Source organism: Eptesicus fuscus, chromosome 5 (assembly GCF_027574615.1).
Source record: "Eptesicus fuscus isolate TK198812 chromosome 5, DD_ASM_mEF_20220401, whole genome shotgun sequence".
Lineage (NCBI taxonomy): Eukaryota > Metazoa > Chordata > Mammalia > Chiroptera > Vespertilionidae > Eptesicus > Eptesicus fuscus.
In genome coordinates, this window is record NC_072477.1 from 20,764,093 (window position 1) to 20,786,273 (window position 22,181).

At 55.1% G+C, this 22,181-nt stretch overlaps 1 protein-coding gene across 4 annotated transcripts in view; it reads right to left on the reverse strand.

Annotated features, from left to right (window-relative positions):
* Window positions 1–1,088: 1,088 nt before the first annotated feature.
* Window positions 1,089–22,181, reverse strand: part of ESRRB (estrogen related receptor beta) — a 104,500-nt gene continuing 83,407 nt past the window's right edge. For 2 of the 4 annotated variants that reach the window (XM_028141335.2, XM_054715458.1), the window contains 4 exons: window positions 16,888–16,998; window positions 16,210–16,371; window positions 7,522–7,791; window positions 1,089–1,333 (listed from right to left, as the gene is read on the reverse strand). In XM_028141335.2, the coding sequence (XP_027997136.1) occupies window positions 1,089–1,333; window positions 7,522–7,791; window positions 16,210–16,371; window positions 16,888–16,998 (788 nt within the window). Of the gene's footprint in view, window positions 1,334–7,521; window positions 7,792–16,209; window positions 16,430–16,887; window positions 16,999–22,181 lie in introns of all 4 variants that reach the window. The other 2 variants (XM_054715460.1, XM_054715459.1) reach the window with 2 other exon arrangements.

Below are 22,181 nucleotides of genomic sequence, written 5' to 3' on the forward strand. Positions count from 1 at the left end.
TCCCAGGACTGCCAGCCTTGACTCGGGGTGCCCAGGGCCCCAGTACTGCCAGCCTAGACTCGGGGTGCCCACGGTTCTAAGACTGCCAGCTTAGACTCAGGGTACCCAGGGCCCCAGGACTGCCAGCCTTAACTCGGGGTGCCCAGGGCCCCAGGACTGCCAGCCTAGTATCAGAGTGCCCAGGGCCCCAGCACACCATCCTAGAATTGGGGTGCCCTAGGATGGGGCCAGGGCGCTGCACATCCCCCACTTCCCACAGACCACCTGGTCTGGACTGCCCTGAAGGTTGGCCGAGGGAGGGTAAAGGCAAGGAGGAAGGGGGAGCTCTTCTGTGAGCCAGCTCTGTTCCAGCTGTGGGCCCCTTGGCTGGCTGAAGCAGGGCTCAGTGAGCTCTGAGGTAGGGGCAGGAGGCAGCAGGGGCTCCTGGGGGAGAAGAGGAAGAGGATAGGCAGGTCCGGGGAGGCAGGACACCGAGGGCTGGAGCGCCCAGTCTAGCAGCTGCTCTCCTGATGGTGAGTCCCTGTGGGAGCTGGTGTGTGCGGAGCTGAGGGGAAGTGTGGAGGGAGCGGCCTGCTGGCCTGTGGAAGGCGGAGGGCCCCTTGAGGGACCTCTGGAACCCCAGAGTAGACAGGGCCTCCGGGACGAGCACCTGCCCTCTGAGAAAGGAACTGCTCCAGGTGGTACCCACATGAGTGTGCCAGAGTCCTGGGTGCCAGCACTGCCCACCAGGCCAGGGGTGAGGGGTAGGGGATGGGGCCGGGAAATGTCTGAGCTGCCTCTGGGTGGTTTGGTGGGGAGAGGGCCCCTCCTCGGTGGTCTCCAGTCTCAGCACTGCCCATGGAGAAAAAAAAACATACCAAAGAAAAAGCCAGTTACAGATGAGCCCCACGCCCTGCCCTCCCATCCCCGTTCCCCGCCCCCCAGCACCCAGGACTCTGCACGCAGCTGGAGGCACGTAACCCCTTCTTCTGGGACTGCTCGTGGCCATGACACAGGCTTGCAGGTCGAGGCTGGTGGCTGAGGAGGTCTCTGCATCCGGCCGGCCGTTTGTCTGTCCACAGGCAGGAGTCCGTCCGAGTGCCGGGCCGTCAGACCTTGGCCTCCAGCATCTCCAGGAAGAGTTTGTGCATGGGCACCTTGCCCTGCAGTTTGACGCTGTAGAAGTGTTGCACGGCCTTGGCGGCCGTCTGCCGCAGCAGGGGCAGCGTCAGCAGCAGCTGGCCCGTCCTCCGCGGCTCCGCGTGGCGCTGGCTCAGCTCGTAGTCCTGCAGAGCCTCGTGCAGCAGATCCTGCAGCTTCTGGACCGCCTCCAGGTCCTCAATGTACATGGAATCTGTGGGCACAAGGGAGAGCGTCAGGGGCCCTGGGTGGAGAGCACCGTCGTGGCGGATGGAGGCCTGCTTTGGAGCCACCCAAGTCCTCATTTTAGGGAGAGGAAAACCAAGGCTCAGAGAGGCTGGCTGCCAGTCTGAGGTCACAGAGGCCAATGGCAGAGCGAGGGTTGGACCCAGCAGTAGATCCTATCTATGGAGGACATTTTGAGAGACAGAAGCGGAGACCCCGAAGGACTTGAACAGACTTGTAACTGCCCTGAGGAGCCGGGTGGACTCTGGAGCCAGACTGGTGGCGGTGGCACCCTGCGTCCCTCACTTGCTACCTGTGTGACTCTAGGCAAATTATTTAACTTCTCCGCGCCCCATTTTCTTCATTTGTGAAATGAGATAACAGCCATACCTACCTCAAGCGGTTAAATATGTTAATACAGGTCAAGGGCTTAAAACAGTATAAAGTAAGTGCCCCGCTAGTGGTATCACCACCACCACCACCATCATCATCACACCCACCATCATCATCACCCTCACCACCGTTATAACCACCACCACCACCATCACCACCATCATCGCTACCATCACACCCACCATCATCACACCCACCATCATCACACCCACCATCACTATCACCACCATTACAACCACAACCACCACCACCATCACCACCACCACCACCATCACCACTACCACCACCACCATCACCATCACCACCACCGTCACCATCATCACAGCCACCATCATCATCATCACCATCACCACCATCACCATCACCATAATCATCATCGCTACCATCTCACCATCATCACCCCCACCATCATCATCACCCTCACCACCATTATAACCACCACCATCATCATCATTGCTACCATCACACCATCCTCACACCCACCATCATCACCATCACCATTACAACCACCACCACCACCATCACCATCATCATTGCTATCATCACACCCACCATCATCATCACCATCACCACCATTACAACTACCACTACCTCCACCACCACCACCATCACCATCATCATCATAAGCAGCAATATCACCATCATTATCATTACCACCATCATCACCACCACCACCACCACAACCACCACCACCATCATCATCATCACCATCATCACCAGCACTATCACCATCATCATCACCATCACCATCACCATCATCATAACCACTGCCATCATCACCACCACTACCATCACACCATCACCACTATTACCACCACCATCACCATCAGCACCATCACTCCTACTGTTGCTGCTGCTGATACCAGACACTAGCTCAAACCTTCAGTGCAATCGCTAACCTTACAAAATGCTGATTACAGAATACAGACACAGACGAAGAGGCTAAGCTCTGTCGGAGTGCCCTGTGGTAGGGAACATGGCGGGTACGGAGACACATGGCTGGACACATGAGGCACAGTGATGAAGGTAGCTGTTGGAAGGGGCCCTTGCAATCTAAAACCCTGGGGAGTGTTTTGGTCTCAGGCCATGAATTGGGGGTTCAAACAAAATTTACCTAAATCTCAGCAGAGCAGGCGGTGCCTGCTGATAGTTGGGTTACAGTCAGGTCTGAGCTGAAGCAAAGGAAATCTCCTGGAACCCATTCCCTGACCCCAGAGAAAATAACAGCCTTCTTCTGACGTTCCTTAAAGACCCAGAGCCGCCACCCTGAACTGCAGCGCCCAGGGCCTGCCAAAGGTGGAGGGGAAGGGAGCATGTGGATCAGTGAGCTTGCAGCTCTGAGTGGGTATCCAGGAAGACTGGGCAAGTTTCCTGAGCTACTCAAAGGAGCGGGCAATTCCCTTGCATGCTGGGTTGGTTTAGATACCAGACTGCCAAGGGCAGCTGCACCAGCCAGCTGACACCAGTGACCACCCCTTGACCTGGGTCCACACTCAGCCTGTGCCTTCAAGGGTCCTGCCTCTTCCTCTTGGGAGGATGGCAGTAGGATGAGCTAGACAAGACTCCGGAGTCTTAGATGCTGCGTGGCTTTGGCCAAGTTACTTAGGCTCTCTGAGACTGTTTCCTGGTCTGTAAAATGGAGCACATAAGAGTGCATACCTCACAGAGTGGTGCTGAGGGTTAAATGAAATAGCATGTTACCAGGCACTTAGTAAGCACCTAGTACATGTTACTATTCTCATTACTAGAGGCACGGAGCACAAGATTTGTGCTCTGGGTGGGGCGGGGCTGGGGGGTGCAGGGAGAGAGGAATTCCTCAGCCCGGCCTGCACTCTCCTGCAGTCCGGGAGCCCTCAAGGGACGTCCAACTGACGGCTTAGGCCCGCTCCTCAGGGGAAGCGAGCCTAAGCCATCAGTCGGACATCCTTAGTGCTACTGCAGAGGCGGGAGAGGCTCCTGCCACCACCACTGTGCTCGCCAGCCATGAGCCTGGCTTCTGGCTGAGCAGCGCTCCCTCTGTGGGAGAGCACTGACCACCAGGGGGCAGCTCCCACGTTGAGCATCTGCCCCCTGGTGGTCAGTGTGCTTCATAGCGACCTGTCGTTCTGCCGTTCAGTCAATTTACACATTAGCCTTTTATTATATAGGATGGTGAGGACTCTAACAGGATGAGTGCCCTAGCAGAGCTGGGATGTCACTGGCCCCATACCCAAGGCCCCTCCACACTTTCTGCTCCTGATACCAAGGCAGTGAGGACTCCTTTGCCGGTTGCAGAGGCAGCAGGGCTCCCCTCCTCCCCTCCCAGCTGTTTACAGAGTGTGCACTTCAGATGCGCTAGGCCCTGTAGGCTGGGACCCGGCCCTCCAGACTCCCTGCCCCTGCCAGCCTCCCCTCCCCACCCCCGCCTCCCCAAGGAGGCCAAAATTGGCAGCTGCCTTCGACCAAAAATGAAATAAAATAACATTGCAGGATTAATTTCTTTGCAATCCATCAGCACGTCTGTATCGATGGCATTGATAAACTGTTAATTACAAAATCAATGGCGATGATTTTTTTCCTGCTGTCAGGGAGGCTTGGAGAGGCCGGGACACGGGGTGAACGTCGGCCAGCAGGCTCCCGAGGGACCCTGGTTTGGGCCTCAGCCTGTCTCTGATGTGCTTCGCCCTCCTGCCTAGTGTCAGCCCTCTGAGCCACTGAGAGGCCCTGTCCCGTCCACTCTACCTGAGCAGTGGCTCCCACAGTGGCCGGTGGGGCTGCCACCAGGATGACCTCCCGCCCCTGTCTCTCCTCCAGCTAACACACTCTGTCAGCCTGGGTGACTTGCCTACCTTGCTGCTGGGGACAGGCCACTTCCTCTTCCCCTCTATCTTTCATGGCTCCCAGTCCCTTCACAGCTGGGAGCTGCTATGACCCCAAACTGCTTTCCTAGCTTAACCCCCCAAACGGCCTGTTCTTTCCCCGTTTCTGCCTGAAGCTGATTGCTCCACTGTGCAGCCAGGGCCTTGAACATCACCAACTCCTTCTCTTCCACCTTAGGCTTCCTGTCCCGGCACAGAAGCAGCAGGATAGCCCGATGGATGCCACTGGGGCAAGAAGTCCAGGCTCCTGGAACTTCGTCTCACATGACCCCGTGTGTATTTAGGCAAAGCTTGGTGCTCGCAGAAGCTCCCAATGGGCTCATGGCACCAAACCTCAGGTGGTGTGTGCATATCCGTGTGAGTGTATGTATATACTTGTGTGTGCATGTGTGAATATCTGTAAGCGTGTGTGCATGTCTGTATGTGTTGAGATCAAGGCGAGAGCCGCTGGCCAGGCTAAAGAGGCTCCTGACAGTCTTTGCAGCGTGGTGTTGAGGCGGCGGGGGGAGGGGGGGAGGTGGCGGGAGAATGAAGGTGACAGTTGAGTGACCTCCCCCTTCTCTCTCTCCTCCCAGCTGCGATAAGCTTGAGCTCAGGTCTGCAGTGAAGTGGTCAGGAGACTCCAAAATCGCCCTCCAAGGCCTGCCAGCCTGGCTGGCTCACTGTGGTGGCCCTGTGCCCTCTGATTTCACCGTGTCCCCTCCCTTCCTGTGCCCATCCACATGCCCAGCCCCTCCGCAGCGCTGCCTAAGAGCAGGTGGGCACAGGGGGTGGTGAGGGTGGCGATGCTACTCTGTAGGACATGTAAGGATGGAGATCTGTCCTTGTACATTTGTCAAAACCTCTAGACCTGTACAACGCAGAGTGAAGACCCTGATGGCAACTATGGACTTTTGTTAATAATAACGTATCAATATTGGCTCATTCATTGTAACAAGTCAGCACACCAATGCACGATGTTCCTAGTACGGGGGAACTGTACAGGGGTATATGGAACTTACATACCACCCGCTTATCCTGTCAATGTAAAGTCACTAAAAAACCCCAACAGCACTGGCATTCTCCAACAAAACACACACTACAATAGGGGACTCTTAAGGCATAAATGGTCTCTATAGAAGCATGCAAATTTTAAATTATTATTTTGTATTGGTTTACTAATAAAAGGGATTTGAACTAAAAAAAAAAAATTAAAAATGCTTCCCTCTTTGGATTAGGTCAGGTTCCCTAGAAGCAGGGGCTGAGACAGGGGTTCAGACGCATGGGGTTCATAGAGGGCATGCTCTCACATGCTCTCAGGAGAAAGGAAGAGAGGGGCAGGGGGATGGGACAGGGCAGAAGCCTGCAAGGTAAGGACGCGGCCTTGGCTTAGCCTGACCCCACCCTGCCAGGAGTTCAGCCTTTGGTTCCCCTGTGTGGGCCAAGGGGTGGGTGGGGTAGGTACCCCTCCTGGCAAGGCAGGTGAGGGTGAGTCTCTGACGAAGCGGGGGGCTGTGAGCATCAGCAGCAAAACTGAGCAGCTGGGCCCACGTGCAGGGACCCAGGGAGGGGGTCAGATGGGGCATCAGCAGTGTCCTCTGTGGAGCCATCTGTGAGGGGGACCCACTGACCCCGTTAGCCCGGGACTGAGGCTTCCTGGGATGTGGGACTTTCAGGAAAAGCACAACAATAGCAAGCAAACCAGTTGGTTGCCCTGTTTGTACTGTCTCCATCTGAGCCAGCTCTCCCTCTCCCGCATGCTGATAACACTCTGTGTCCTCTAATATTAATAATAATGATAATAATTAATATTTATTGAACATTTCCTCCAGGCCAGGCACTGGGCTAAGTGCTTTATCTTCCGTCGATCATTCCATACACAGGTGCTTGGAGGAGGTACTGGGATATCCCGGACACACAAGGACAGAGCTAGGAAGATTGCCAACGTGTCCAAGGTCACACTGCTACCAAGGAGCAGAGCTGGAATTTGAACTTGGGTCCACGTGACCCAGACTTGAGCAGGTAATCCAACGCACCGTCCTGCAGCAGAACGACGCGTGCGCGTGCTGACCCTGTCTTTAGGACAGGGACCTCGCCTTTCCCTCCCTTCTGCATCCACATGGAACCCTGCACAGGTGGACGCCACGTGCAGACACAGACTAGAATACATTTCAGCTCATTCCCCCGGGTCAGCCCTTTTCCCCAGGAGCTGGTGGGAGTGAAGAAATGGAACGAGGCCTCCTTTGAACACCAGATTCAACAACTCAGTTGGGAAGTTTTTTTCTCCCTTAGACCCGAGCAATTTGATTGAGAGATTCAAAGAATGGGCATGAGCTCAGGTTGGTTTTGGAATCATAGGACCTTGGTTTGACTCCTAGCTCTGTATGACCCTGGACAATTTGTTTCACCTTTCTGAGCCTCCGTTTCCACATCTGTAAAATGGGGTTAAAATAAGAACTTTGCTCCCAGGGTTGTTTGTAAGCATGAAGTAAGTCCACCGCTAATTTATTTAACAGGGTGAGCACTTATTATGGGCCAGGTGTGTTGTCAGTATGATTTTAATTACATACAAATAAATCATTTCCACAGTCTTGTGGGGTAGGGCCTGCCTACGGTTCCCATTTTACTGATCAACAGGCGGAGGCATAGCGTAAAGCAGCCGGCCCAAGTGAAAGAAGCAAGACTTGACTCTGAGTCACCTGGCTCTGAAATCTGTGTCCTTGACCAGTGCTGGCCTGGAGGTCAAGGGCCCAGCATAGTGTGCTGCAAGTCAGGGCTCAGGAAACACTCAGCCAATGCTGGCCTTCGTCGCCACCCTTTTAACCCCAGACCGCCCCTTGCACAATCTTTGAGGACAAGAACCTCCAGTATCTTCACACCCATCCCCCTCACAGGCCTCAGAGGGGTGCTCCCCAGGCCTGAGAAGACGTCCCACACTCCCCGTTACCTGAATTGGCCAGGGCCAGGGCCTTGAGGGTGACAAACTCCTCCTTCTCCACCTTGAGCTTCTTGTACCTGCGCACGAGCTGCAGGATGGCCCGGTAGAGCTCCAGCAGCCCCGCCAGGCGGGAGTGCTCCTCGTCCATGATGTAGTCCTCGGCGTACGCCAGCTTGTCGTCATAGGGCAGCGAGCGGTACACGATGCCCAGGATGAGGATCTCCATCCAGGCGCTCTGCAGCAGGCTCATCTGGTCCCCCAGGGAGAGGTTCGAGAAGCCTGCGGGGAGAGGACGAAAGGAGGGCAGCCGTGGTCAGGTGGGCGGGCCAGGGCCTCCCTGAGGCTGGCTGGAGGGCCGGATGGGGCAGGGGTCCATGCACCTCCGGATCCTGCCATTCCCCCATACCTTTGGGACTCATCGTCCTTTTGTTGGTGAATGAGTCAGACATGGATTTCATGGAAAAGACTTACCTAAAGAACTCAGTCAACGTTGACACTTGTTATTATCATCATTACTGCTAGTTCTGTGGTATTTTTCAAATGTCTGGAGAGGCTTTTTGATTAATGAAATGCATTTGTAATTTAAGGAGTTAGTGAATTCATAGAATTAGGAGGTGGCAGGACAGGGTCCCCCCCGCGAGTCTGGGCAGTTTCCAGGCTCCCCAGTCTGCTCGAGCCCGGGAAGGCTTCAATGTGCTGAAGTGGTGCCTGCCCCTCGGTGCAGAGTCCCAGCTGCGCAGGACCCAGCTGTTCCTGGCCAGTGACCTCCGGTGACCTCCAGCCTGGGGCTACAAAATGCTCAGGGGCAACCAGGGTCAGGGGGCACTTTGTCACAGGGCAGCCTGTCTTCCCAGGGGCCAGAACCCTGCTGCCCAGGCCATTCCTCTCCATGTAACGATGACGCAGCCGTCCTGTGTCCTGTGAGCCTGGGCATACGGATGGCTCCAGAATTGTGCCACTGTCTTGTCCAATGTGTTCTCAAGATTGCCTGGGCTTGCATCCCGACTCCCCATTTACTAGCTGTAGGCTGACCTTGGGAAAGCTGCGCAGCTTCTCCACGCCTCAGTTTCCTCATCTGTGAAATGGGTGTAACAGCAGTGCCCGCTTAAGAGCGTCGCTGTGAGGGCTAAGTGAGCCGATGGTTACAGAACACACAGCACAGTTGTGGGGCTTTTGCTATTATTATTAATGATGAGATGAAATTCGTCAGCAAAATGAGAATAATGTACTGGAATTACATTATGTGTGCTTAACTGTGCAAAGTCAATTACCATCTTGATACACAAGACAGAGAGGTAGGAAGAAAGGAAACTGATTTTCAAACAGCTGGTCACTAAACACGGTGGTGACTTCCGTGACTGGTTCCAACACGGACCACGCCCCAGATGTGCTGAAGAAAGGAGCAGCATCCACCAAGCCACTGGCACCAGGTGTCACGGCAACGGAGAGTCAGGGACTCCCAGGGGTAATTTGCTTGTGTAGGACTCCTCACTTCATTTGCAGACCTAGAACCTGACCCCCCCGCCTGGATGCGCGGGCTGTGAGGATGAAGATGGTGAGCGGAAGCACCGAGCATCGCCCTGCACACAGTGGGTGCTCAGTAAACCTGAGCTGGCGGTAGTGATGGCTATCGTTGTTGCTACGACTACCAATGTTGTTAGCATGCTATTGGCATGACTCTCTTCTCCCATTGGACTGGAGGCCTGGGGTGGCCCCAGGCTTCTGGATTGACCCCTCGCTCTGGGCTTCCGTGGTATCTGTCCCACCCTCCTCTGTCTCTAAAAAACACTGTCCTCCCTCTTTTCCAACCTGTGCATGTGTGTTCCTCTGTAGGGGGCTCCCCTGGGGCTGGAGCCCCCTTACCTGGCAGGCTGCCCTCTCCCCGTGAGCTCCCTCTTAGTCTATCATCACGGTTCTCAGGCCTGATCTGCACAACCCAGGCCCTGGATGAGCACCTGGCTGCTGGCATCCGGAGTGACCGACAAAAGAGCCGGATCAATTACCTCAATTACCCTGCCGACTCGGGCGAGCCTGGATTGACGCGCCTTCTCAGGGGACGGGCTGCGGCAGAGGGTCAGGGGCATTTGTGTTGTCCAGATCCCAGGGTGGGAGCCGGTGTGTGGCTCCCCATGGTGGCGGGGAGAGCCGGGAGGTAATAAAAGATAGATAGAAATGGACATCCAATTTCCCTTATCGGGCTTCTGAGCAAGAGAGGCCTTGGGCGACATTAATTAACAGATACCAATCAGCCAGCCCATGAGGGTGTGTGTATGTAGGGAAGTGGGGGACGGCGCTGGGGTGGGGGCATCTGACAGCAGACAGAATGGGAGGAAAGAGGTAGGAGGTGGATGGGGAGAAATTAATAGACAGTTGAATTGGAAGGTGGCAGAGAGGGAGGGTGAGGTAAGATCTAGGCTCCTGGAAACGAAGGAGAAAAGCCCCCGTGAGGCTAATCACGCAGGTGCGATCACTAGAAGAACGTGAATAGCATGCTTCTGCCCCTTCATTCATCCAATGAGCATTTATTGAACACCTACTAAGTGCCAGGCCCTGGGGACAGGATGGCCAGCTCAAACCGGAACTGGTACTGGCCCAGCATTCAAGAGCTCGCAGTAGGGAGGGAAGGACACGCCGAGTACCGCATGTCACCATGAAGTCATGACAAGAAGAAGAGCTATGAGGAGATGGAGGGCTCTGAGAACACACAGTGGGGGAGTGGCCCAAAGGAGAGCCTGGGAGGCTTCCCGGAGGAGGAGACTTTGGGGCTGAGCCCTGAAGGGTGACGAGGAGCTCTAACAGCACACACCTCGGTGTCTGTGTGCCCCATGCCCTGAGCTTCCTGTCATCTTCCCACCCCCACTGCCAAGCTCCCATCCTGGTGCCAAGAAGGTGCCCAGCAAGTGTTCACGTCGAAGGAGAGAACGGACAAAGGTCACTGGGCCTTGACTCCCAGGTGATAAGAGATTGTGCCAAAAGGACGTGGTGAGCCCCTCTTAGTCCTTCAGACGTGAGGGTGGATGTAGCTGCCTTTGAGTCAGAGACAGGCCTGCCCTGTGGGGAGGGGGCCGAGAGGCCGGGGAGGGCGGGAGACAGCTCCTGGGAGAGCTGTGTGCCACCACTGGAGGATATGCCCCCGAGGCCCGGGCCAGACCGCCGCCCTGCTCAGCTGATCTGAGTAGACTCGGCCCCTGACTTCTCCCTTCCTCCTTGAGCATCTTCAAAAGGAGCTGCATTCGCTTTGAAAATCCAAATGCCAAGTGCCGGGCACGCACACAGGCTTTTGTGCAAGGAAGGGGGAAATATTTGACCTTCTCTAATATTTGAGAAAAGAAACACTAGGAGGGAAAATGAGAAATAAAAACTGTTACCTCTAGGAGGAAGGAGGAGGAGGGGACAGGGATGGAGATGGGTTCTGTGAATACGTTTTTGCCTATTTGGAGCGTTTGAACCTGTCCCTGTTTAAGGTGTCCAAGGATAAAATTAAATCAAGTGCAAAAGGAAAGGTATGCTCCCTCTAACCCAGCGATTCCACAGCTGGGAACTCCTCCCAGAAAGAAAAGCATGCGTAAATACACCCAGCCACATGTGCAGAGGAGTTTGCTGGGTCCGTCTGAAATGGCCCAAAGCAGGACAACCCAGATGTAACCCAGGTAATACGTGCAATTATTATACAAATGTGCTTATTTGTTAAATGAACGGCATACTAGAAGCCACTAGAAGAATGAGGTAGAATGTGTGTGGATGCGGAAGATACTCAAGAGCATAAGGGAGGGAGTAAGGGTGAAGGGCAGAGGCCAGAGCCGGAACGTGTATTAAAACCCCAGCTTTGCTGACCACTGGCTGTCTAGCTCTCTGTGCCTCAGTTTCTTCATTAGTAAAGCAGGAATAATAACAGTCCTGACCTCAGGGGGCTGTTTGAATTAAATGAGCTAAGGTGCAGGACATTTAGAACACTGCTCAGCATATGGCAGGTGCTATACTACTGTTTATAATTAAATGGAAGAAGCAGGTACAGCAAGTTATAGTATGATCCGTGGAGGAGAGGAGAACACGTGTGAGCGCGCGCGCGCACACACACACACACACACACACACACACACGCACATGCACACAGTGGGTGTACGCTGGGTGGGTGTTCGGGTACAGGAAACTCCCAGAGGGATGCATTTGGAACTCCACCCCTCTGTCACATCCCCAACTTTACAGAAGCACATATTCCTTCTTTTATTTAAACCCAAACAAAGGGGCTGAGCCATTCCTCCCTGCCCTTCAGCAAAGCACCCTCCATTTCCGCTTTTCTGCCTGGGCTCCTCTGCTCCTCCATCAAGTAATTAGCAATTCTGGGGCCCAGGGGGCCGCTGGAGAGGCTGGGTGTGGCCGTGCCCCAGGAGTGCAGCCGTCCCTGTGCCTGGCTGACCCCGAGGGCACTGGCCCCTTCGGGTTCTGCCCCAGCTGGCGGCCCGTGGGCCCTCTCTCCCGGGGTCTCCCACCTTGAGCTCTGCTGTCCCCAGAAAGTTGCTTTATCTGCACCAACTGATCTAATAATGTCAGGTTCTCCCCCATCCCCCATCCCCTTGTGACTTGACAGCAGGAGCTCCTAGAATTTAAAAAAAAAGAGAGCACATAATTTGTGGCAAGTGGAGTTCATAATCTGTTAATTTATTATCGTTTCTGTCGACCTGGAGGGCCATTAGCAGAGGTAATAAAGGGAGATGTAATTATAGGCTCTGAGGCCACTCCAGACACAGCTGCTGTCACTCGGCAGCCCATATTTCATCGGCCGCTGGCATCCTGCTCCCCGTGCGGGCCAGACGGTGGCTACCTGGGAGCAGGGCCGCTGAGGGGCCCTCTGTGGGGACGCCTCTGGGTCCCCTGCAGAGGCCACCACATGTCAGCGGGCAGGGCCGGTGGGGACTCCCTGGGGGGCTGGCAGGAGAAAGTTCCGGCGGCTGGGGCAGCCTCGAGGCTGCCTGGGCTGCGGAGAATCGGTTACTCACACCTGGAGGCTGCAATTCGTCAAGTGGTGCCCACCGCCTGGGAAAGGCCGGGCTCTGCTTCTAACCTCTCGCTCACCGGGAGCAAGGGGTGGACACTCTGAAGGCTCGGGCTTGTCCCCTGGGCAGCCCAACACTTGGAAAGTCAGCATCTCGGGGAGGGAGACTTCGGCCTGACTCACACAAAAGAGCGGCTGTTACTCTGAGCAAATCCCAATCAGGCGCGAGTTCCCCAGGGCCCACCCCGTGTGTTCAACACCGTGGTAACGGAGGCCGGTGCTGGGAACAAGTTTGTGCTGAAACCAGCCTTCCTCTGGCTAAGCAGGTGGCTCAGTGCTGCGTGAGCACCAGCTTCTGTGTGCTGTGTGACTCTTCACAGCGTCTCATGCCCTTTTGGACTTTTCCTCCGTGGCCTCTGCCCAATCAAGTCTGAAGGCCTAACTCCAGTTCAGTGGCTAGAGCGTTGGCCTGCAGACCGAAGGGTCCTGGGTTTGATTCCAGTTAAGGGCATGTACCTTGGTTGCAGGCTCCTCCCCAGCCTGGGCCCTGGTTGGGGCTCATGCAGGAGGCAAACCAATAGATGTGATGTGTTTCTCTCACATCGATGTTTCTCTTTGTCTTTCCCTCTCTCTCCCACGAAGGAAGGAAGGAAGGAAGGAAGGAAGGAAGGAAGGAAGGAAGGAAGGAAGGAAGGAAGGAAGGAAGGGAGGGAGGGAGGGAGGGAGGGAGGGAGGGAGGGAGGGAGGGAGGGAGGGAGGGAGGGGGAGGGGGAGAGGGGAGGGGGAGGGGGGAGGGAGAGAGAGAGAGAGAGAGAGAAGAGAAGAGAAGAGAAGAGAAGAGAAGAGAAGAGAAGAGAAGAGAAGAGAAGAGAAGAGAAAGGCACCAAAAGGAGAGCAGACCTAGTAGGAAGGATGCAGGCCTGGGCCCACCTGGGTGGTGTCTGCTCCTGTCCATCTTGGTTCCTGGAGAGACCGGACTGGCTCCTTACGACTACTCAGGAATAGAGCGTTGAGGGGGAGCCGGGGCCTCTGTCCTTCACAAAGGGAACCACATCTCATGCCTCGGTATCCTCCAGCCTCCAGTCCAGAGCCCAGCACCCAGGGGTGCTGCATAGCTGCCTTTGCATGCATTTATTGAGCATTGACTGTATGTAGTAAGATCTCTTGCTAGGATTTGTGGCTGATACAAAGAATTAGATTAATTCCTGTCCCAAGGATCTCATTTGGGAATAAGAGGGATAATTTTTGTTGTTTGTTTTGTTAGTCCTCACCCAATGACATTTTTCCATTGCCTCTTTAGAGGGAGTGGAAGGGAGGGAGGGAGAGGGAGAGGGAGGGAGAGAGAGGGAGAGAGAGAGAGAGAGAGAGACAGACAGACAGACAGACAGACATCGATTGGTTGCCTCCTGCATGTGCCTTGATTGGGGCTGGGGATTGAGCCTGCAACCAAGGTGAACACCCTTGACTGTAATCGAATCTGGGACCCTTCAGTCGATGGGCCAAGGAATGCAGATCCTTTAAATGTATCAGGCACTTGATGTGTCATCACCCTTAATATGAGGTTTGCATGCAGTGGCAGGAGGCTCTATTAATTAATTTTACCTTACTAGTAAACACTAGAAGGTCAGGCCCAAATAATTCAGCATGCAGATTTATGCAAAATAGGCAAATTAGTGTTTGAGGCAGAGAAGTGAGCCCCTATGTTTATTTTATTTTTTAATCAAAAAGAATTCAGCTGTGGACAAAGAGAAACGATGATGCAAAAGGGGGCTTTTAACACTATCAGCAATAATGTACTAGCAACAGCGATGGCCGTGGTCTGTGCGGTGTGCGGGCCTGGGCCAAGTGTGCCATATCCTCCTAGCTCCTGGGAAAGGGGCCCTATTCCGAGTCCCAGTTCACAGGAGAGGACACTGATGCTCAGGAAAAAATGAAATCTCTTGTAATACCAGAAAGGGCAGCTGGGATCAGCACCCAGGTCTGCCTGAATCCAGGATCTGTATCCCCAGGAAACACTCTGCTCTGACCATTGCCCTCTGGGTTGGGCACAGACAGGAGACGGAGCTGGGATGACAGGACGGACAGGGATGACCGGGTGCAGGGGAGACGGTGCTTCCGAGCTCTACCCTACCCTCTGGGAGGTGGTGCAGGGCTGGGTGGTAGGAAGGGGAAGCAATGGAGGACCGCCAGGAGCCACTCCTGAGCCATCGCGTGGGTACTGTATCTGCTCAACCCAGAAGAGGAGTGAGTGATGGGGAGGGGTGCAGGGGAGCTGTGCCCGATTTGGCCCTGGGTTAGTGGAGCAATCCAGGCTGAGGTGTCTTAAGCAGTGGCCTGACCCCACATCTGTGCTGAACCAGCACAGGGCAGATTCAAAACCACTGAGTGTGTAATCCCAAGAGGCTGAGCTGCTTAGTGAGGGCGCTCCAGTCCAGATCCCCAGCGCGCCCACCCCCGAGTCAAAATACCTCGGGCCACAGGGAGTCCCGAAGCGGGGATTCTAGGCATCCTGCCAGCTAAGTGGCACCGGCATCCCCTCTGAGCCGCACGGCTCCCCACCAGCCCCCGCCTGCGGGGAGGGACCTCCCTGTAAGCTGTGCACACGACTCACGTGAAGACCCTTCCACTCGCCCCATCAACCGTGGGTCTCGGCATCTCAAGGCCAGGACACCTTTGCTACATAAGCATGGAAGCCGTATGCATCATTCAGAGCTCGTGACAGGCAAACAGAAAAAGGACCTACAGACAAGACGCGGGGTCCCGTGCCGCACGGCGAGTGAGAATCCCAGTCCAGGAGAGCCAGTGCCGGAGGACAATGGGCTGTCCCCGCTGCACTACGAGCCGAGTGTTAGAACCTTAAAGGGATACACTGCACAGACTTCAGCAAGGCCCCCGCTGTGTGGGTCATACAAAATATGTGGGTGCCAGTGTCTACAGAAACAAAATAAAAAAATCAGCTCCCACCGTTTATCCAGAGCAAGAAAAGCTAAACGAGGGGCCAGGGGCCGCACGCAATGAAGAAAAGTCGGTATTGTATGAAACATGTTTGTTACACGTACTTCCCATGACAGAAACGATCGCAAAATCACAGAACCCAGACCAGGAGACAGGCCTCCCTGCTGGCCACAGTGAGCGTGCAGCTGACGTTAGCACGTGCCTCGTGTGCACACGCATGGCCACATGTCAGGCTCACGGCACAGCCCACGAAGGAGGTAAGTCCCACAGAGAGGAGGGTGGAGCCGCCCAGGGTTACTCAGCTAGTAAGCTGCAGGCCCAGAATTTGAATCCCAATCTGAGTCCCAAGCCATGTTCTTAACCGTTCCGCTCCACCGGCTCCTAACAGGGCGCTGGAGAGCGGATCCCTCTCCTGCGTTGTTTTCCCGGCATGTTTCCAACAGGGTCTACAAGGATTCAAAGAACTTGCCCTTTGAACATCACCTCTTGTAGATGCGATCATAACCCCTTTCGAATGATAACCAGTTGTGAGGAGCCCCCAGAAGTTTAGGGACATTACGGAACCTTCCAAACACATGCTCACCTCCACTCCCACAGGGAGAGAAAAAAGAAACCAGAGACAAACAGGCTTGCCACTGTGTCATGGGGCTCCTGAGGCCAGGCCCCCAGGCATCAGAACCGCGGACGGCCCTGGGGAGAGCGGCGGGAGGCCCCTTCGAGCACTCTCTCCTTGGTTCTGTGAGACTCACCTGGGATGTGCTTGGCCCAGCCGATGATGACCACGAGCTCTTGGTCTGCCAGGTCACAGAGAGTGGTCAGGGCCTTGATGTCGCTCTCAGGCATGCCGGGGGGAGGCCTGGCATAGAGCTTGTTTGGCTCAGCCACCAGCAGGTAGGAGACGATCTTGGTCACTGCGGAGACCAAAGGAGGAAAATAAATAGCTGAATGAGGAACGGGACGGGGTGGAGGCCGGGATGGGTCGGGAAGACAAGTCAGGTACTGAGGAGCCCAGAAGGTCAAACTTGGCTGTAATCGTCCCTCTCTCCCTTCCTGACTCCACAGGGTTGCTGGCAGTGGCGGTTCAGGTGGCTGAGAAATAGCCTCCAACAGAAGCTGCCAGGTGAATTCTCCCAAGAAGAACCCGCTGCGTGTGGGTGGCTAGAGGGGCATGTTCTGGATGCTGGAGCCCAGGCCTCTCGGACCACACTGCATTTGGAACCACATTCTGGGACATCCCATAGGGAAAGGCCTTCTGAATACAGGATCATCCTGAAGCACCTTATACCAATGCCAGGCACTGATGCCTCCTCCCCCCAGATCCACATTATCCCATAACCCAGCACTGGGAAGATGGCATGTCCCCAAGGGATGTCAGATGTTCCAGAACAGAAGCTGGCAGAAGGGGCATGGACTGCCCTGGCACTCACATGGCTTTTTAGCAGGTGGGGAAATCTGTAAGCTCAGGTACGGGCTGTTCTCCGCGTCCAGCCGTCGCTTGTATTTCTGGCGGCCTCCACGCACTCGGTCAAGACGGACACCTGTTGGGATGAAAGGCAGGAAGGCTCAGGAGCCGTTCGACATCACCAGGGCTGTCAGTGCTGACTGGGATTTCAGCCCTGGCTGAGTCCCTCAGGACCACACCCCGATGGCCTCTGATGGCTGCCAGCCTCAAGCCAGGTGGTTGGACCATCCCTAAACAATTTTCTACAGTAATGGCCATTCCAGTTGCCCGGGCCGGGTCCTGCCTCTACGGGTTCAGCATCCTCTTGAAATCCATCCCAAGCAACCTTCAGCTCCTGAGTCTCTGTTTCTGAAAGGGAACGGGCAACAAAAGCACTTCTCCTTGTACTGGGGAAATAAGACGTGCCGTTTCAGGTCTGCTGTGAATCCGGAGAGGGGAGAGTCAGCTTGCCAAGCGAGGGAAGGGGTACCTGCCACTGGCATGTACCTCAGAAGAGTTTAAGACAAGGATTTTCAAACTTTTCACCTAAGCAGCATCAGGGTGGACCCTCCTTGCAGAAGTCAATTTCTGGGTCCCACCTTCAGAGATTCTAGGCCAGAGGTCTAGAGTCCGTCATCTACACAAAGTCCCCGCAGGATGCAGACGCAGGTGGCCCCGGCCACATCTGGAAAATCAGTGCCTCGAGCTATCTCAGCAGCAGGTGCAAAAGCAGCGTGGCCACTCACACGGACACGCATTTCCAGGAGTGAGGCCCCATCCCGGAGAGATGCCTGTTGTCACTGGGTCCCTGGTTTTTAGAAGAAACCCGCCCCTCCCCCAGCTCCTGCTGTCTAGACAGACACATTGTACCATCTGACATCCTCACCAGCGAGCAGAGTGGGCAGGACCTGGAGAGAGCACCTCATCCAAGGGCACACAGCTCTGACTGGCCACCCCCCTGCGTGGCCTGACCTGAAAGGATCAGGGCGGGAGGGTGGGGGGGGGGGGGCAGGGAAGACCCACCATGTTAGCTCCAAGGTGGAAACGAACGCAGAAAACAGAAGGGCTGTCCTTCCCTTACCATGAAATGGGCCTTGACTAAAACCCATGAGAAGTCGGGGACCAGGGTCCTGAGAGGAAGAGAGCTCAGTGGCCTCCCCGCCTCTGATTTGACCCCCTAAATTCAACTTTCCGTTCTTTCCCCAAAAGTCAAGCTTCACCCTCCCAGAGCCCCGGTCAGTCCAGATCTTCAGAGCCCTGTCCTCCCCCCCCCCCCCCCCCCAGCACTTCCTCCATGGGTCCTGGCTCCTTCCATCCTCCCAGCCTGCAGTACCCGCAGGTCCTACCAGCCCAGGCCTCCCCTGGGGTGGGTGGGTGGCGGGGAGGGAAGAGGAAGGCAGGAATAATCCCAATTTAACAGAATGGAAATTTAGATCCCATTCAAGCTAGGGGTGATTTTCTGGCTGTTTCTTCTGTTGGGATGTACAGGAGAGGAAGTTTCCCAGAGCATGAGAACAATTAGAGTAACATTACTGTTTACCTACCGGGCAGGGGCCACCTCTTTAAATGCTAATGGCCCTAAAGGAACTTCCAGGCAGGACTGCCCATCCCACTGCTTCCAGTTAAGGGCTCTGAACACATCCACCTCCTGGAGGGCAAGGAGACTGCCTTGAGCTCATCGAGCCTAGCAGACTGCCCCAGGAGGCGTGTCTTTGGGGGCAGGGGGAAAGTTGGGGGGAGGGGCAGCAGGCAGTCACTGCTCAGCATTTTCATCAGTTGCCTCCTTTTCACCCTACAGCCCAGCAACTCAGCATCCCACCCTGCTTCCTGTATAAAGGAGGCAATCAATCCCCTGATTGTGGGTCTAGTGGGGGGGGGGGGGGCCTGTGCCCACCCCCACTGTGGATATCAAAGTGGTCCTCTGGAGGTGGAAGCATGGATGGTGACACAGGCCGAGCCAATTGGCTTTGAATCAGGACCAAATGACAAAGACAGAGGGGGCAGGGGTGTGGGCATCCCTGGGCCAGACCCTCCTGGTCACTGGGTCCCCGGCACCTGGGCTCTCCGGGCTTCCCCGAGTCCTCGGCTGGTTTGGGGTGTGGTCCTTGAGCCTCCTGAGAGGTTCCCAATGAACTCCCCTTTTGCTTCAGGGGCCAGAGTGGGTTGCAACTGACCACCTCTGTAGGGGGTTCCCCAGGAGCAGACCTGAGACAAGGATGCACGCGCAGGCAGGCAGCTTATTTGGGGGGCCTGTCGGGAAGACAGGCAACAATGAGCGTGCTATCCTGTGGGCTACTGAGGACCCTGGGAGGCCGTGTGGAACACGTTTTACCTACCCTGATGCAGAGAAGGGGCCGGGCATTGAGCCCCCTCTCACACAGTCAGTGGGCTTCCTAGGTCCAGGCTGAGCCGGCTCTGGTAGCCAGAGAAAGCCCTGGGCAGAGCTGCAGTCCCAAGGTGGCAGGTCAGCGCACCAGCAAGCGATAGTTGGCCGAGTACATGTGGGGGGGCCACCAAGGGCTGCCTTCCTTCCAAGTGTGGTCCAGGGCCAGTGGCATCAGCAGCATCCAGGAGCTCGTTAGAAATGCAAAAATCTCAGGCCTGGCCCCCAAGGAGTCAGAGTCAGCATTTTAACAAGGTGATTCACAGCACGCGAGAGTTTGGGAAGTGCCGCACTCCAGCATCCTAGCAGGTCTGCTGTCAATCAACTCCCATCCGTCCCTGGGACCTTGAAGGGACAGCTGAATCTTATCTGGCACAAGACCTAGACACCTGTGCTGCTACTACTTCGGCCCACATTGGCTCCCTCCCCGCTCCCAGCCCCTTCAGAGAGGGCAGAAGGAGCAGGCGCACAAACACAGGAAGGACGGTTCTTCCCTTGAAGATTTTTGGGGAAAGTCCTCTGGCAGAGTTTTCCTGGCCCCATCCAGTGACACAGCCACACAGCAGCCCCCGCCTGCCTCCTACACCCAAGGGGCGTCAACCCTCCACCAGCGTGGCTTCCCCTCGGAGAGCTGGAAAGACCAGGTGTGAAAATGCCAAGCTTCATTCATGAAGGACGCGAGGACCCCCATTTCCTGGGCACCTACTATGTGCCAGGGTCTGACATGGAGTCCAGGAGGAGCCCTTCCCCACATCACCGACTTTCTCTCTTTGAAGGTCGCCTCCTGAGCTCTCCCCTCCCACCCTGCCTGCCTGGCCCCAGGCAGCTGTCAACAAGGGTGGACACTTCTCAACAAAAAGTAAAAAGTGGGACCTATCCCTTAGCAAGACAGGGGGAGGGGCAGTCGCCGCCACGTCTGTCGCTGCCTCCATCTGGAATGTTCTCTGTCCTGGTACAGGACCTAACCCTTAGTGAGTGTTCAAGAAAGTCTTGATGAGTACAGAAATGGGGGTGCCTCCTTTCTCCCCACCCCACCCAGGCCAGGGGCCTCTTCCAGGAATCCAAAACAAACTGGGCCTCCCCCACCAACTAGGTGCCCCTTATGCCCAGAGAGACTCAATCCTACTGCAGGGTCTGCCATGGCACCCCATACGCGTGGATGCTTAAGAAATTGTAACTATTACCATCATCATCATCATCACCATCATCATTGTTTTTCTCACCCAGCACTGTGTACATCTCTCTGGAAAATCACATTAATAGTGATCATGTGAACAGCCTAATTTACAAAGGACTTTATGTATTGCCCTACTTAATTCACAGCATACAAAGCAGGTGCTATTATGCCTATTTTATTCCCTCCCCTCCCTTTTTCCCCCAGAGATTTAGTAGTTTTCCCAATAAAAAAGCCAGCATCCAAGCTCTTTGCCATTCCAGGGTATGACCTCCCGGGGCACAAACGTGTAAACTCTCCTTTAAATTTTCTCCTCCAGATCTTTACAGCACAGTGGTCAATGGCTTCAATCAATAAATGTATCAATTACCAGGTCATTTTGTTGTATTTTTTTTAAATACCCTGTTGGTTTTGATTATGCACAAACCGACCCACGGTGAGATGCGTTTGCTCCCCTGCTTCCTGCCTGCTTCCCCTGTAATCGCCTCAGCCCAGGGGATCCGATGATCAAGGTCCCAGGCCCGTCTCTGCAGCCTTGGTTTCCTCATCACATATAAGGGAGGAGGCAATAGTAACACCAGCTCCACTCACCGAGTATGGCTTTTGTGACGATCAAATGACACACTAATGGGGAAATGCTCGGTAAGTTGGGAAGTGGTTCCAGCAGGCAGGGGAGGCTGTCACCCCAGCGCCCTGTGCTTCAGCATTCACCTGGCACTTCTCCTGCCCCGCTCCTGCTTGCTTCCCTCTAGTCCCATCAGCTCTTCAATTCAATGGGCTCTCAGAGGACAGGACCCCGGTCTGCAGCATTTGCTGGGCACCCTGCCCCAACACCCTGCCCCACAGGCACGGTTTGCTAGTGAGCATTTCCAGTAGAAGGGTCCTATGGCAGAAACATGTGCTTCTCAGCCCAGGGACTCCTTCCTGTAGGCGGGGGTTGGGCAGAAGGGCACCCCTTTAGGGAAGTGCCCTTATCCCTCCTGCCCACACTCTTCCCAAAGGCAATTCACCTCCCGCATGTCTGAAGGCCCAGTTCAAGCATTCTCTCTCCTGACACTCTTCCTGGGCTCCCTTTGCTCATCCTCTCTTACAGTCACTCCGGTTATAACAACTCTTCCCAATTCACCGCACACCCCTCTCCCTGGTGGACTGTGGGCACCTCCTGGGCAAGGACTTCCGTTCGTCTTTGTTGCCCGATCCAGTGTCCGAGTAAAACGGTGTGCCCCGCTGAAACGAAGCCCTCCAGACTTAGGAAGCAGAAGAATCTCAGAGTCTGATCTTTTCTCCAGTTTCCATTTGTCCCTCCAGAAATCCACTCCCTCAAGACGGGCCATTCATTCCTCAGGAAATTTCCTCCTTGTGTTGAGCTACATTCTGTCTCTGAATCAGTTCCTACCCTTCACCCCATCCAATCCAACAAGACGATACCCTTCCACAAGACAACCCTTTATGGACTTGAACTTCCCTGGGCACCCTCCTTCCATGGCCAAGCACTCTTTATTTTCTATATTTGCACAGTGTTTGCAGGCCAATCCCCTCCCTGCCTCCTATGCATGTGTCTTTATGGATGCGATCTGCTCTGCTCTGCACTGCGAAGGGTCAGCTCCACAAGGGCACAGAGGTCTGAATTCCTCTGCATTCTACCTAAACGGACATTGCTCAACGGGTGCTTAGACTTTTATCAGCCAGTGTGTTTTTATATATATATTTTTTTAGTTTGCCG